The sequence below is a fragment of the Haplochromis burtoni genome, unplaced genomic scaffold (genome assembly GCF_018398535.1).
Source record: "Haplochromis burtoni strain Fernald_Lab_line unplaced genomic scaffold, NCSU_Asbu1 Contig_186, whole genome shotgun sequence".
NCBI lineage: Eukaryota > Metazoa > Chordata > Actinopteri > Cichliformes > Cichlidae > Haplochromis > Haplochromis burtoni.
In genome coordinates this window covers 330,216-347,943 of record NW_024582547.1, presented here as the reverse complement: position 1 = coordinate 347,943, position 17,728 = coordinate 330,216, and the positions used below count along the sequence as shown (strand labels likewise).

The 17,728-nt window shown below is 40.9% G+C and overlaps 1 protein-coding gene across 1 annotated transcript; it reads right to left on the bottom strand.

The window, feature by feature from the left end:
• Positions 1-567: 567 nt before the first annotated feature.
• On the bottom strand, positions 568-17,728 carry LOC102311398 (major facilitator superfamily domain-containing protein 4A). Its single transcript, XM_005934502.3, has 10 exons — positions 16,910-17,728; positions 12,748-12,946; positions 11,267-11,521; positions 7,972-8,095; positions 7,774-7,889; positions 6,464-6,637; positions 5,375-5,522; positions 3,875-3,945; positions 3,416-3,536; positions 568-3,084 (listed from the first exon to the last, which is right to left on the bottom strand). The coding sequence occupies exons 1-10, from the start codon at positions 17,137-17,139 to the stop codon at positions 3,032-3,034; spliced, it is 1,491 nt and encodes a 496-aa protein (XP_005934564.1). The 5' UTR covers positions 17,140-17,728; the 3' UTR covers positions 568-3,031.

Here is a 17,728-nt window from a genome sequence, read left to right as displayed (position 1 = left end):
TTTTGTTTTGTTTTGTAGGGAATCAAAGCCTTATGGGATAAATCTAAATCTGCATTTTCTATGTTATGTGTTTTGATAATAGTGCTGATATTGTAAATGCAGATGTTGTGATGAAACGTTTGCACTTAAATCTTCGGGGTTCCTGTAGTATTGGATTCTGTCACTTTTCTATGCCTCAGAGTTGCTCTTTGAAATGTTGTTTGCTTACTGAGAAATGTCTATTTTCCCAAAGGGAGGAAACAATTATGCACTTGGTATTTTATATGGCAAACAAGAGTTTAATCTTTTACCGTGTATCAAATAAATTTACAATAATTTGTAATCAGGCACTGCCACTTAATATTTATTTGTATGACTTTATACCCAATAGAATTGGTAAGCTATATTGCATATTTTTGCAGTAACTTTAATGAAAAAAAAAAAACTATGAAATAGCTGGAATGTGACCTCAACCTCAACTCCATTTAAAATTTCCTCTTGGCCTTTTATTCATCGACATATTTGTTTTTGTATTCTGATTTTATTTTATTTTTTCCCCCCTTGACTTTTCCTTCAAATGTAAAATCTTGTTTTGGACAAATTGAGCCCCTTCTTGCTTTGTATTGTCCAGTTCTCCAACTGTTTGATGCTTTTTTCAAATGTTTACAAGCTGCTTGTCTTAAGTGGCGTATTGATGTGCGAGGAAGTGTTTATATCAAAAGAGTTAGGTGAGACCAATAATAAAAGATCTCTAACTGACTGCGTCTTTAATGTCCGCCAGGAAACAAACACGCGCATACACTCACACAAATCAGTTTCACTTTTAAATGAATTTCACTTTCTAAACTTATTCAGACTCAGAAAAAGTGAATTTAATTTTATTGACTGAAAATGATCAGGAATAGCCTCTAAATACATCGATTCTCTGTTGTAATTCCAGTAGTGCTGTAGTCCAGCAGCATCAGCATCAAGCTTCAAAACATTGCTACATTGTCTACATCACCACTTTGAATACAAGTTGTTCCAGACTTGGTTATGTGCTCAAGTTACCACATTGATCTGTCCAGTTCAAACAGTGAAAGCATCTTGACTGAAAACTCTTGAAAGACTTTAAGAATGAACTGTAATAAACTCTCAAATATTAAGAATTTAATGTGCCCAAAGGTGTTTTGGCATGCAGACTGAAACAGCCAGGGATCAAACCACCAACCTTCTAATTAACAGATGACCTGCGCTGTCTCCTGAGCTACAGCCACCTCAGGTCGCTCCTGAATGAAGTGTGAGAAGCTTCTGACCTGTGCTAAGGAGACAACAAACTGGACTTTTGTTCTGTGATCCGGTCCTCTTTTCCTCTTTTCAGATTAAAGCAAATTTTGTACTTCATTTGAAAATCCTGGAGGAAGAGTGGAGAGGCAGTAAGTCCAAGGTGTTTGAAGTCTAGTGTAAAGCCTGTGATGACTCTTGCACCATGTCCTTTGCTGGTATTTGTGGTGGTCGGTCCACTATTATAAAGTCAAAAGCCAAACTTTGCCATGTCATTTCAGAACACTTCATGCTTTAATCTGTTGACAAGCTATATGGAGAAGAACTTTAGCTTTCAGAAGGACTTTACCAAATGATTTTCTGGCCATATTCCCACTGGCCAGCCAACTCGCTCACACATGAACTCCACATGTTGAAAAAAAAGACAAGAACCACCCAACCTCAAACTACAGATGAGCTGAAGACCGCTATCAAAGCAACCTAGGCTTTAATAACACCTCAGCAGTCCCACAAGCTAATGAACTCCATTAATACAGTCAGTGTTTAAATGAGCATACTTTTCAGATATTTCTGTAAATACTTTTCTGCTTGACCTTGGAAAATATTCTAATAATCTGAGATAATGGATTACCGATTTTTATGAGCCGCACGCTATGAAAGAGGTGTAACTATGGAAGGTGTTGGGATACTGAGTCGTTTTACCACAGGTAACCATTTTAATATAAATGGTATGTTGAACATGGTACACTTGAGCTCCCCAGCCTCCCTCAGGATTCTTTTGAAGGCCTACCAGACGTGGGAATCGTCTTTACAGCACCACTTAGTACCCTTTCAAATGACATATGGCAAAACCAAATTTAAACTTTAGAATAAAAGAACCGTTAAGTCGAATATGCATAACATATAGTATATATAAGACACTTGAATTGAAAGATAAGATCTTTTGGTATCTGACACTTTGCTTGTCTGGTGTGGCTGTAGCTCAAGAGGTCATCTACTAAACAGAAGCTTGCATCCATCAGTGTGTAAATGTTGGATATACTACTTATAAGTGCTTAAGCATAGGGAAGAAAAGCACTTAGGTGAATGAGACATGATGTATAAAGAGCTTGGATTGTTCAGGTAGAATAGCAAAGCACTATATAAGAACTTGATTGATCTATTTTATTGTAGGATCTTTACCTTATGATATGAAGTGCTTGAGGTGACTGTTGTTGTGATTTGGTTCTATATAGGTGAAAGTGAATTGAAACTCTTTGCTCGTAACACCTACCAGTTCAAAAGTGAAACACTTCAGAGAAAGGCCTGCAGTCTGGCCCCATCCAAAACCACTTTTGATGACTGATAATCTCCATTAGTGACTCACTTTACATGCACACACAGGATTGACTGTATTGCGTATTGATGTGTGAGGAAGAGTTCATATAAGAAGAATTGCAGTAGGAGAAACCAATAATAAAAGATCTCTAACCGACTGCATCTTATCTTTATTTTCCACCACCGAACGAGTCCTATTATAAGAGTCCATTCACATTCATACTGAAGAGGTCGTATTTAATCAACGCACAGTTTAATGTGCTCAAAGAGATGATTGTGTACACTCTAATCATCCATTGAGCCGTTTGTTGATCATCAGGCTGTGAAAGTAGGGTGCAAATAATTATTCAGCATGTGATTTCCATGACGCAGGAGTGTGATTGTGAACCCTCCACCCCGGGGGAAGAAGTGTCAGCTTCTCCTGAAGCATTTCTCCCTTTGCTGTATCCTCTGTTCTCTGGGTTCCAGTGCATCACGAGTCTCCGGTCTTTGGCTTCTCTTTCATGTCTGTGCATTCAGACAAATCTGAGAGGTAAAAGAGTTGGTTACTAAAGGAAAACAGGAGAAAAAAAAAAGACATCCACAGGCTGACACGTCACATCGGATGCGATATTGTCAAGCTGAAAAAAATCTATGAAAAAGGAGGTTTGATTGTTGGTTCGCTACCTGTGAGCGCAGATAGAACCAGAATGAAACGTCAGAATTAGTCCAAACAAGTCCAGGCAGCAACCTCCAGGGCAGAAAATGTGACTGAAGCACAAGTGCCAAAATTGCAGTTCCTCTAATGGCCACATGAGGCTGCCTTTTGTATCACCAGTGTTTTGGCAAATCATTTAGTCTTTCTGCATGTATTTACCTGTGTGCTGGCTTCTGTGGATATTCTGGATATAGAGGAGCAGCAGGAACAGGCAGAAGCCGATAAAGGATGCTACTGTACCGCACAGCAGGAAGGAGTAGCTGCCCTGACTGTGGATCACCTGCAGGAGCCACACACATAAACACACATTGAGTTCCAAATCGCAAAGATCTCAGTGGTCAACCCTGGGAAGCAATGGAGCCAACAAGCAACGTTAGTGAGGCGCTTTAGCCTAATTCATGCAGACACAGCAGGCTACAGTCACTGCACAAATGCTCAGTAGTGACCTGAAAGCCTGTTCCCCAGTGAGGGGACATGCACTATTATATTACACTTATTTAAATGTTTCAGAAAGAAACGAGAAATTCATATAAAACACTGAATGTAAAAGCATTTTGTGAAAGCGAATGCTTTATAAAAATGTTCAGGAAGACAGAAGAGTCTCGAATCCTTTCTTACCGATCCAACAAGCAGCTGAAGCAGCATCTCCCCCGTGCTGGCACTCGTTACCAGCACTGTTGTGGCACAGCCTGTAACACACAATAAGCACACAGGAATAATCTACAGCTATGGGACAAAAGTTGCACGCTGTAAAAGTGTACATGAGGCAATTAATAAAAAAAAAAAAATCAATGCTTATTATTAAGTTATAATAATTAATAATCAAACAAATGAACAAATGTGTTAGATTATGATCATATGTGTGTGTTACATGGAGAACAGGGTTTCTGTTTATATTAAACACTTGATGTAAAATATATCGAGAAATTTAAATTTAAATTAATTTTAATATTATAATAAAAACTGGATGACATAAAAATTGTAAAAACTAATGAAAGTATAAATGAATCAGTAAGATCTGATCATTAAGACCTAATAATAAATCATACTTGAAGACAAACATGTATATTTAAACAATCTTTGTCTGTTTTGGGGGAAATTATTACACTCAAGTGCAGGAATGTGGGGAAAACCCTCAACAGAACTGTAGAAACACAGTTATTTATGATGCGTATTATAAACAGAACATCAATATTTTATTTTTACATGTAAAAATGCTGCATGGATCTACATTTTTATGTTTTAATTTCATGTATTATAAATCTCTCCTTCTGCTGCCTTTGTGGCATGAAATTCAAAGTGAGCACATATTTTCATGCCCACAGTTTGATCTGCTCTTCATCCAATATTGTATTTATGTTTTGCAAACAAGTTATTCTGTTTTACACTTTCACTGTTAACTTTTCTGTAACTGAGTGTCATCAGGAATGATTTTACTCATTTCCTACTGGTTTACAATATATATAAGGTTACTTATGCAGCAAATGCAGTATGCACCCTGGTGCAGTGAAAAAGTATTTGTCCTCTTTCTGACCGTTGTTTTCTTTTTCTACAAATCCTAACAAAGACAGAAATATTACAAATGAAAATACTTCAGTGAGCAAACTGTATGGATGCTGACCTTAACTGTTCTTTACGTGTTTGTCTGCGTTCCTTTGTGACCTGAATAAGCCACGAGTGCGCTCTTATTTTGATAGGAGTTATTTTTTCCTCCTGTAAAGGTTCACCACTGTTCAACATTATATCCATTTTTGGAAATTAGCTCTCTCAAAGTCATAGAAAAGACCGTTCTAGACTGATTTTGTTTCTCTTCTTCAGATTCTTTACATTTTGGCATGAAGTGTTGCTCTATGAGAACTTCACTTGGTCAGATTCTATTTTTTATTTTTTTGATTCAACAGGTCTGGCAGTAATCAGGCCAGACTATGGCAAAACAAACTGAATTTAATTTCATAAGCCACTCTCTGTTGGGGAGGTTACTTTTTTATACCGGGCCAGGTAGGGTTGGGAAGCCTTTTCCCTTTAATAAATGAAATCGTCGGGTTATCTTAGCCTAATATTAACAATGACTGTTTGATGGCTGTACTCCTGTGAGGCACTGACGATGCGTGTGTGTACCTTTGTATTCTAATATGTCCTCTGTGAAGGCTAACAGAGAGGGGAACACACTGCTGATGCACAGGCCCAACACACAGGTGCCAAAGAACAGAAACACAGAGCTGGTGTAGAAGATTAACAGCAGGCACTGAACCAGTATGACTCCCACCTGAGAAACACACACACACACACACACACACACACACACACACACACACACACACACACACACACACACACACACACACACAAAATATAAAATATACATAAACAGAAAGAACAACAGAGAGGTGATGCACAGACGTTGATGGAAATGTACACATACTGTTGTAAAGTGGAAATAACAGGTGACTGGATTTGAAAGCTTAGACTAACACTGGAAAGTCCTGCTAAAGGTTAAAAGGGAACTAAGTGCTGCCAAAACCCAGCAAAGAACCAAAGTCGGCTTCAGTCTAACACTTGACCAGCTGAGATATTCAACACATAACAGAGAGCCTGTTGTGACGAACAAAACTAGAAACCATTACAGGTTAAAACCTGTAAACACGATCATTTAAAATCACCCCGGGCTCCAGGAAACTGTAGAAAATTTGTTTTTTTGCATTTCATAAAATAAATAATAAACCCCATTCTGATTCTGATACAATTTTGTTATTGTTAAACAAAATTAATAAAGACAAAAAACAACAGTAACACTGTTTGCATGAGAAAGGCAAACTTTATGTTCAGGCTAACACTGCAGAAAACTGATAATAACAATCCTTACTTATGAGAGCAAGCAGGACGGCATTTATACGTTTGTAATGGTCTGCTTGTCCACAGAGACACTACACTACAATGCCGAAACTGAGTGGAATGAATCAGACTGATGTGGTAAAGTGAGACTGAACCAGGTTAGCTCAGACACACTGTGTGTACCCACTCAGACAACAATCCTCTTCTCGGTGGCTGCATTCCCACCCTGTTCAAATATTTGGTTTGAACTGTCGTAAGACAAACGTCTTATAGCTTTAAGAGGAATAAAGCCTGACCCCTGATGGTCACCTCTGCTTTTCCTGCCCTGTGATATCTGTGTTCATGCAGGTTTGTCCTTCAGACACGTGTCCATACCAGACTGACGGTGAGCAGCTTGGGTGCCGTGTATCTATAGGACAAGTACATTGAAGCCAGTCTTCCCACGGTGATCGCGGCCCAGAATATGCTGTCCAGACAGCCTGCCATCTTATGGCCCATCAGCAGAGGAGGGGAGACTGCGTAGGTGTAGACGAAGCCAGCATAAGAGCCCTGCAGGACAAGAAACCCGGCCGGAGGTCAGTTAGATCAGGCCCAGGAACAAACTTTGTCGCTCACTTTTTTCCCTGTTCTCATTGGTAACATATAATCAGATCAAATAAGGCACCATAATATCTGAGCCTTGTTCTTAAAACTTTATATTGCCTGTTTACACTGGATTCACAGACAGCCTTCAGCCGGTCACTCTAATAATGACGTTTCTTAAGGAAACTCAGTGTAAAGGTGCTCTTTTTGTATGATTTCTTACCACATTTATAGAAGCAATATCCCTTCCCAGGATATTGCTTCTATAAATATAACACGGGTGCAATATAATATATAACACAGTGTAATAAACAGTCATGATGTCACAAGTGCAAACTTTCTATTTTAACGGTGACGGTACATCGATGTACTGCTCTGTGTTGCTCCTAAGCAGAGTCTTACTCGATTAGATGATGTTTTAATACAGCAAAGCCAAAACCACTGAAGCTCTCACATATCACGATTCTGTTTTGTTGTTTCTTGTGTAAACGGTTATTCTTGGATTGTTCCCATTTTACTTACCTACAGCTATCAAACAAATTTGGACCAGTTCAGGGATCTTTTCCTCCTGCCTGGAAACGCCATCTTTAACATCCTTTGTCCAGTATATCCACTATGTCTCCTCTGCACATGTCAAGCTACTTCAACCTTCCCTCAACTTTTTCTTCAAACAGAATTTCTCATACAGTACCTCAGTTTCTCTTGCCATCCTATCATATGCTTTCTCTAGATCCACAAACACACATTGTATACTTCTTCATCAACACTCTGAGTCTAAAAAAGTAAACATTGCTCTTTCTTTCCATGGAGCCATTCTGCTGCTCACTGATTGTCACTTCTGTCCTTCACCTAGATCGGGGTCCACTGCCCTCTCTCCTACACATCTCCATACCTCCACAGGTTTTCATCTTAACAATCGCACAAACTCTTCATCATTTTGAAGCTAACTGCAGTCCTAAATGGCTTTAATCATTGGAATTGCTATAAATATGACCAGCATGGTTAGCAATTCAGGTATTCACCTGGCCCTCTCACCTCAGACACTAAAGCAAAGTGTAAAAGGTTCATGTGTAATTGTGTGTGGTGTTAGCTGGAAGCCTTACTATAATCCCATCTGTGATAAAGAGGATAGCTCCTCCTAGAGCGTGGATGATGAAGAAAGTAGCAGAGCGATCCCGGAGTTTGGCAGGGTTACAGCAGCTAAACACACTCCCATGTCCTGGGGAGACAGTCACACTCAGAGGTCTGCACTTTCATCTCAGCAAAGTTGTCACACAGACACACAAACACGTGTGCACTACCTTGGTCCGTGTCCCCCGTGGGACTCCTGTTGGAGTCTGCATCAAGCAGACGTGGACTGCTTCTGGAGCAAGGCAGCAATCGCTCATGGGACATCAATGCGAGCACTGCCGCTGGGACAGGGAGCTGTCAAAACACACACAAACACACAGACACACAATGAGAACGTTGTTCACCAAATGAAGAGGTAACACTTCCTGTTTGTATGTTTGTGAGAAGAGGTTCTCACAAACATGCAATCTTCTTTTCTTGTCGTCAGCTTGAAACTGATCCAGCACACTCTGAAAATGCTGCACGCAGTGGGGAAGTCTGTTTACTTCATCTGAACTGCTGTTACTTCTAACCCAGATAAACTGTAAACAAGAGGTTTAGGCAACTCTGAGGAGCAGCAGTGCTATCTGGAAATGTCATTATATCATTAACTTCCATTTGAGCCATTTTCATGTGAAATTGTTCAGCACTACTCGGGAAATCTAGTCATGGGATACATCAGTGATTTCATTATGGGGAAGAAAACTACGCTGAAAATCCGTGCAGATTGTTTTGTTTCTTCGCCGCCAGCACCCCGAGCTAATTACTCGACCAAGCTAAACATCTGACTTAGGTACAAACTTACACACAAATTCAGTGTTTAAGAGAAAGCTGATTATATTTCTTACACTGTTCTAGTAGCATGTTTGACTACTCTACTAACAATGAGGCAAACATGTCAAACAGGGGCTCTTTGTTCATTCAGAACCACACCTGACTAGTGTTCTTTTCATAAGAGGATCCTATTCACACCACACAACAGACAGCTTAGATTAACTTTCAAGATCATGTAACTATGTGTTTGCATTATTCACATCATGTACAGTACCATTTTTTTTACATATTCATCACATGTACACTAGCGGTCAAAAGTCTGGACACGCCTTCTCATTTAATGGTTATTCTTTACTTTTACTACTTTCTACATTGTGATACAAAATGAAGACATCAAATATATGAAGCAAGATACATGGAATTATCTAGCAAAGAAAAAAATTGATCAGTAACACTATGTATTATGGTTTAAGATTGTTGAAGATTGCTTTGTTGACAGTGCTCCAAACCGTTGACCTTCTCTCAGTGACATCATGATGTAGTCACCTGAAATGGTTATCACGACAGGTGTGCCTTGTCACGGTTCATTTCTGGAATTTCAAGCTTTCTTAATGGGGTTGGGAGCATCAGTTCTATTATCTAGAAGTCAGGTTGGTACACAGCTGACAGCTCTATTTGACAACTGTTAGAATTCATATTATGGCAAGAACCAGTCAGCTACCGTGGCTAAGGGGCGACCGTGGCTCAGGGGGTTGGGAAGCGCATCTGTAACCGGAAGGTCGCCGGTTCGATCCCTGGGCTCTCTGTCCTGGTCGTTGTGTCCTTGGGCAAGACACTTTACCCTACCGCCTACTGGTGTTGGCCAGAGGGGCCGATGGCGCGATATGGCAGCCTCGCTTCTGTCAGTCTGCCCCAGGGCAGCTGTGGCTACAACTGTAGCTTGCCTCCACCAGTGTATGAATGCGAGAGTGAATGAATAGTGGCATTGTAAAGCGCTTTGGGTGCCTTGAAAAGCGCTATATAAATCTAATCCATTATTATTATTATTATTATTACTGTCAGGTCAGTCTGGAAATGTTCTAAAACTGAATGCGTCCCCAAGTGCAGTCGCAAAAACCATCAAGTGCTACGAGGAAACTGGCTCACATGAGGACCGCCCCAGGAAAGGAAGACCAAGAGTCAGCTCTGCTGCTGAGGATAAATTCATCCAAGTCACCAGCCTCAAAAAGTTCAGAGGAGACTGTGAATCAGACCTTTATGGTCAAATAGCTGCTAAGAAACCACTACTAAGGAAAAGCAACAAGCAGAAGAGATTTGTTTGGGCCAAGAAACACAAGGAGTGGACATTAAACCAGTGGAAATCTGTGCTTTGGTCTGATCAGCCCAAATTTGAGATCTTTGGTTCCACCTGCCGTGTCTTTGTGCGACGCAGAAAAGGTGAACAGATGGTCTCCACATGCATGGATCCCACCATGAAGCATGGTGGAGGAGGTGTGATGGTGTGGGGTGCTTTGCTGGTGACACTGTTGGGGATTTATTCAAAACTGAAGGCACACTGAACCAGCATGGCTACCACAGCATCCTGCAGCGACATGCCATTCTATCCAGTTTGCATTTAGTTGGACCATCATTTATTTTTCAACAGGACAATGACCCCAGATCAGACCAGATGGCCTGGCCTCCACAGTCACCTGACCTTAACCCAATTGAGATGGTTTGGGATGAGATGGACCACAGAGTGAAGGCAAACAGGCCAACAAGTGCTCAGCATCTCTGGGAACTCCTTCAAGACTGTTGGAAAATCATTTCAGGCAGTGGTGGTCCTAGCCTGTTTGGCGCCCTGGGCGAACACTCCCTCTGGCGCCCCCCCCCCAAATCATCAAATTTTAAATTGTTATTGATCCCTTTATCCCTAATCCTAAAGTGTATATTTATTTTCTTACTCTTCTTATATACATTGTTTACTTGCACTGCTGTAACTGGAGCCTCGCCGTCTCGTCTCTCTATATACTGGACTGTAGCGGAGATGACAATAAAGTTTACTTTGACTTGAGCAGCGAGCAGGCGCACCGAGGGCTCTCGCGCTCACTTTTCGTTTACAGAATTTCGAAAAAACATCGGTGCAAATTATAAGTCTGTATTATAATGTCTGGTGTTTTCGTGTTTGTTGGTTTGTTTTTATTTTGTTTTATTTTGCGAGTTGGTTATTAGATGCCGCTCCAGCCGGTCAGAGAATCCCTCGCCGCCCCGCCCTCTCCTCTCTGTGCTGTTAAGCAGCAGGCGCACCTCGCAAACGAAGGGCAGAATTCATGGTTCCACCAATTACAGCAAGTCATCCATGTTCTGAAGCAGCAAAGCAGGCCTAGACCAGCACCATGTTTGACTGCTGGTATGATGTTCTTCTTATGAAATGCTGTGTTAGTTTTACACCAGATATGATGGGACTCAAAGCTTCCAGAAAGTTCAGCTTTTATCTCATCAATCCAGAAAGGGATTTTTTTGATTCAGTGGGTCTGGAAGTAATTAAGCCTGGTTACTGTAAGAGAAATTGACCTTCTTTCCAAAAAATGTATTTAATCATCACTTAAAAACTCTGTTGTATTTTCTCGGGTTATCATTGCCTAATATTTACATTGGTTTGATAATCTGAAACATTTAAGTGTGAAAAATATACAAAAATTAAGAAATCAAGGATCATCACATTGAACTCACATTGATAAGAGCCATGATCCAGAAAGCATACGACACCCTGGTGACGACAACCCCGTCAGTATACAGACGAAAGTGAGAGATGGTGTGCAGTGCTGCTCCATGGCCAGCGAGGGTGCTGCGGAGATGCTGTAGGTTCCTGGGAGAGGATGAGTTGGTGGTCAAGTTAGCTCCCAGCACACAGCTGTCCTCAGCCAGGAAGGGATCGGCCACCAGGGGACTGACCAGTGCCCCAAGGCCTGTGAAGAAATGCAAGGCCTAGCAAGAGACACGAACAGCAGCCTCCGTTATTCAAATTAAGAGGATCTAGCAGTCTAGGAGTCAGAACTTTCAAGATTAAAAAAAAGATTTTTTTTTTACTTTTTAAAATATTGCACCCTCCTCCAGCCCTGCATGTACTTATTCATTTATTTTAGCTGGCATTGTACTAAACTGCATTTCGTTGCCCTGTACCTGTGCATGTGCAATGACAATAAAGTTGAATTCTATTCTATCAGCCACATCTGTACAAATAATACAATTTTAAACTCAATCACAATTTTGGTTTCCAACAATCATATGAGCACGATCAAGCGATATTTAAAAAGCATGCTCTGTTGACCAAATCAGCCGCTGACCCATTATCACAGCTGTTCCCTGAACCACACAGCTTGAAGTTTCTTGGAATAGTCTGGACAAATACACGGCATCAGAGACAGGACGGAATTACAGACTTTATATTATTTGTCTGCAAAGACTAATTTATTAGCATAATGTAGCACAACGTAAAGGTGAAATGATAGTGAAAGTGTCCTTCTGAATTAATTTTGTGCTACATTTTGGTGTGTTTTGTTTTTCTTACATGTATTTTCTACTTTTCTTCTAAGAGATGCTCAGCTCAATAATGAAGAGATGCTATATTTGTGCTAAGATTTATACAGACGTTGAGATGTGAAAGCAGTATTCAATTTATATGACAGTGCAATAAAAAGACACTTTGTCTCTAAAGACTTTTAATAATCACTACAAATAAAAGTAATTTCAAGACTGAACAAAATAATTGTGATAATCATTCTTGCCATAATCGTGCAGGCTTAGTGTGGTGTGTCAAGGGCAGTGTGATAAGGGGTCATTTGCAATGACAAGCAAACAGGATTTTCACCTGACTGTGCAGGCGCCTGGTTTCTGTTGGCACGATGAATGTAAGTCACACATTCACTCTCCTTTTAACCTAGTTTGGCCTCCTAATGAGCCCAATGAAAGGAATCCAAACAGTAAACAAATGAGTAACCTATAAAATCCATGAAAATCCAGACACAAAACCATGTGACTGTTTGACTAAATAAAAATGCTCATTAAGGCACCATTATTCTCAGTTACTCCTCTTACTTTTTTCAACAAGGCTATGTCAAAGAGTGATTTTCTTTTTTTTTTCCCAAATTGACCGACAGCAGCTTTTTAACTGCACCGACACAAACACACAGACACATCAACATCTTAGTGACCTGCAGGAAGATGGCAGAGTCCTTCTGGTACAGCTTCACTAGCTGCAGGTTGGCGATGGTGTCGATCACGCCCATGGCTTTGCCAGCCAGCGCCATGGCGATGGACAGCAGTATGACGTGGTGACATAGTGGTATGACGGCAAACACCAGCGAGATGATGAGGGTGCAGATGAAGAGGGCTAAGAGCGAGGACTTAAGGCTAAAAAAAAAAAAAAGAGGGAGCAGAGGATAGAATACACATCCTGTGTACACATGATAGAGTTTTGTTTGAATAAATAAACAACTTGTTATGCTCTACTAACCTAAAACTAAAGGAAAATACCAACAATAATCCTCCGCCTACATTCACACCTACTTACTGCTGCAGTAAAGTCACCTTGATGGTCTGTCGCTTAAAACATATTTACCTAGCCAAAATTATCACAGCCACCCACACACACACACAGCTTCAGCAAACCTACATCTTATCTTCACCTTACATTCCCCTTCTTCTCTTTCAGCTTGGCCCAGATAATCCTCTGTTAGCTACAGGGACATTCACAAAAACCACCAGAGGGTGAAAAACCAGCAGCAAAAAGTAATGAATCACACCTGCTGAGTTTGTAAAGGCTTCCACTTTAAATGATATAAATGTACTGTTTAAGGCTTCCAAAGTGCACACAAACACATCCAGGATTAGCTTTTGGGAAATGAATTCACCTACGCAGGTGTGCAAGGTGAGCAGCAGACGCGATAAAGATAAAGGAGCTTTCTCAACAGTGATAATGAAAAAACAGTGTAGGTGCACTAAAAGATAATGGTTAAAAAAACAAATGTCCAAGAAACATGGTTGGCTGTTTAACCTCTTAACAGCCACTTGACTTTGCTTTAGCCACATGCAAAACAGGCCCGTTTTCAGAAGCTGAAGCTGGATCACAGCTGAACATTTCAAACTCACTGTTCCTGAACCATTTTGTCTTTGTGGCAGGGTGCATTATTCTGCTGAAAGAGGCCACAGCCATCAGGGAAAACCCCATGAATCGTGGTGGGCGTGGTCCTCGACAATGCTTAGCTAGGTGGTACATGTACAAGTAAACTCCACATGGATGGCAGGACCCAAGGTTTCCCAGCAGAACATTGACATTACCTTTCTAGCGGCTTGACTTCTTTCTACAGTGCATCCTGGTGCCTGGGTTAGGGTTATGTAAGCATTCGGCAGTGGACAGGGGTCAGCTCTTCTCTTGTATCTGACCACATAGGCCAACCACTAACATGCATCACTGAGACTTGGCCAACCATGACTCAGTCTCTGGTTCACCACTGTTCCTTCCGTGGACTCCCTTTCATAGAGACTGGGAGAACCCCACAAGAGTTACAGTTTTGGAGATGCTCTGACCCAGTCATTTAGGCATAACAATTTGACCTTATGCGTGCCTATTTTTCCAACTGCTTTTTGCAATGTGCCAAAATTCTTGTGGATTATTTAAACATACAGTACTGTAGGTCATTAACTATATAACATGAAAGCTTTTGTAAAGTGCTTCAAGTTTGTTAAATCTATAAGTGAACTATGCACTTCAAACTGATGAAAGTTCAACACCTAACAGCATATTGGCAAGTAACAGTAACAGGGGAGAACACAGCAATGTACATAATGACCAAAGTCACTTATTAATTATGTTGTTTGTTTGTATGAATGCGGCAGCATTATGTCCTCTCTGTTCGTAATGGACGGTCCAGCGTGTCTTTGGTAAAGGAGTGAAGAAAAAAAGCACCTTTCCTCAGTATTTAGAGAATTCCACATGCCCGTATGATAGGTACCAGGCTGAAACTGCGCTGTGAAAAAGTATTTGCCCACTTCCTAGTTTCTGTTTTTCCTCTTTTTCCTCACACGTTTCAGATCACGAAACAAATTTAATTATTTTAAAAATAACCCAAGTAAATAGAAAATCTGTTTTTTTAAATGATGATTTATTTTATTAAATATTATTTTATATTAATAGTTCCCTCCTTATTCAATCATAAATTAACTGTGATTAACTACATTTTTTGGAAAGCTAATCTCTGGTTCAACAGCCACACTATCCTGAGTACTGCCAGACCTCCTCACTGAAGTAGAAAATGTATGTATGTATTAAGTGAAGTAAGCTGAAAGATCTCTAAAAGCAACACATCATTGCACAAAGAAACATCAAGAACAACTCAGCCAAGATGTCTCAAAAGTCTCACTTGTCTCAGTTAAGGTCAGTTTTGATGATTTAACAATAAGAAATAGACTGGGCTTCCATGGGAACATTCCAAGGTTCCAAAGGCTTTTTCCCATTAACCAAAAAACCCAACATTCAGTGAAAGGAACTCCTAATGCTTCAGCATACCAAGACATTTTGGACAATTTTTGGACAATTATATACTCCCAAGTTTGTGGGAACAGTTTGGAGATGGCTCCTCCCTGTTCAAACATGACTGTGCACCACTGCACAAAGCAAGGTCCATAAAGACATGGACGAGTTAGTTTGATGTGGAAGAACTTAACTGGCCTGCACAAACTCCTCAAATCAACCTGACAGAAGACGTTTGGGATGAGTTAGAGAATCAGTGTCTGGCCCCACAAGTGTGATTCTGGAAAAATGGTCAGAAATTCCCACAAAAACTAAACCTTGGTGAAGCTGTTATAGCTGCAAACAGCGGCCGACATCATATTAAGCTCTATGGATTAAGAATGGGATGTCACAGACGAGTGAATGTGTTTGGCATCATACTGTATGTCCATTGTGTCCCAACACATGTAGATTTCCATTTCACACAATCTGTCATTCCTGCTCAGTGGCTGGAAATTTCAAACAGAGATGTGAACCAAAACTCTGTCATTTGCATGTCACAGATCTGCCAGTCAAATACAATATTCAGTCCAACTGTCACAGGTGAAAGTCTAGCTGCAAAATTATTTCAACACTATTGTTAATCAGGAACAAAACATTTCATACTGAGTCGTCCATCAAGACCACAATATTTTGCAAACTCTCAACTTCAGTCACTAAAAAGAAAAAAAGAAAAGAAAAAAAATCCTATTTGGTGTAATAATTCATCTGCTCAGTTATTTTATCTGTGCATTCATAAACCTGAACTCTCGTTTGAATGTGTTTGTTTACAATGTAACTTTATTCTGCTTTGGGGCCAAAAAGCAAGCTTTAAAGGTAGCAGAGATATCAGCAAAGGCACGTCTTTGTTACCCACAGGGTTAGTTACTGTATTTGGCTCTGTACTCTGTGAAACTCTAAACCACTGTCCTGCTCAAATGTGAGAACCAGTTATTCTGCCAGAACAAGAACACTGATATCACTGCAGGTAAGTCCTGTAATTAGAAGACGCAGGTGAATTAGAGGACATAAGTGACATAACTGACTTAAACTTAACAGGTAAACACGTCCTCTTTTCCTTATTTAAAAACTTTTAACTTTTTTTAGCTGCTATCATGGTTAAGTGGCTCCCTAAAACTTAACAAGCTGAAGATCCAAATATGTCACGCCACCCACTGTGGCACCCCCTTGTGAATAAGTGTATTTTCAACATGTAACAGAAGGCTAATAAGACATATTAACTAGTTTAACAATTGTGGTTTTGGTATCTAGAAAGGCTCCTGCAGGCAGTTGTGCTTGTAGTGCACTCACAGAAACCCTGATAACAGACCCACCTGAGAGAGTAGCCTCTCCTAGAACCACTGACGTCAGTGGCTTCAGCTTTGCAGCCAGCAGTTTATTCATATCATGCTTTTAGTACAAACCAGGTTCTTTTAGGAAATGTGTGGAACCGCGCATAGATTGAAAACAGTTCATAGTAACTCCCTTTGCCGCACAGCTGGGACCTGTAAAGGTGAAGTATATGATTCTTTGTTTATTATAAAGTTCATCACTGACATGCAAACTATGTTATCCTACACACTCCTTGGGTGTGGGTTCACATGGACCCTGTTAGAAACCGTCCCAGTGGGCTTGTGTCTAACCCATCACACATGCAGAGTGAGAGAGGATTCACAGCTTTCACAGCTGAGCTCTGATAACAAACACAAGTCAAAGCATCGATGACTGGCAGAGGACGCACTGGATGAAACACAGTGAGCGGTGAGGTGTTTTACATGTGAAGCTAGACCTCATGAAAACACTCTGTGTTCACTAACCAGACTCACGTTTTCTTAAACAGTCCTCCCACGCTGCTGCCCACCAGCAGAAAGAACTGCTGAGACACAAACACCCAGGTGATCTGCTGCAGGGTCGACTGGGTCTGACACCTCAGGTCCAGGATAGTGGGTCCCAGGAAGGCGATGCACAGGCCGAAGCTGAAGAACACGCTCCAGTAGGTGAGAGTCTGTGGCCAGTGGCGCTTAAACAGCAACCAGATCCGCTCGTCCAGCAGCATCGTTAACACGTCAGAGCAGACGGAAGTCCTGAGAGGCCTCACAGCTGCCAGCTGCTCATATCTACAGAGCCGGCTCCCTCACACTGAACTGAACACACTGCCAGCCGACAAAGTAAACAGAGTGCGAGCACTCAGCCGAGGCGTCCTCCACTGCTGTGCCAGGGAGCTTGTAGTGAAAATCACGTTGATTGGCTGTCGAAAGCACCGCCCTCATGATAATGACAGATCTGATCCGTTTTGTCTCATCCGAGATCCGTTTTCTGTGAGGACAGAAACGTCTAAAAGTTGTTCTTCCTGGAGGGTCGACGGAATTCTCATGTGACTGTCGCTACAGGAGGCTGTGCAGGCATGCCTGTAGGATTCAAAGCAACATTCCTCAAAAACAAACCATACATGATGCAGATGATGACATTAAATGGCGTATAGAACTGGAAGAAGAAACAAATCATAGTTAATCCATTTGAGCCCAGATGCTTTTTTACTGTCAGGAAAACTATGTCAGTCAGTGTTGACCTTCAGCAGGAACCTTCCTCAGTGTGAAAGTCACCGTGAGCTCTTTTGAAATATATATTTTGCAATAACTATTAAA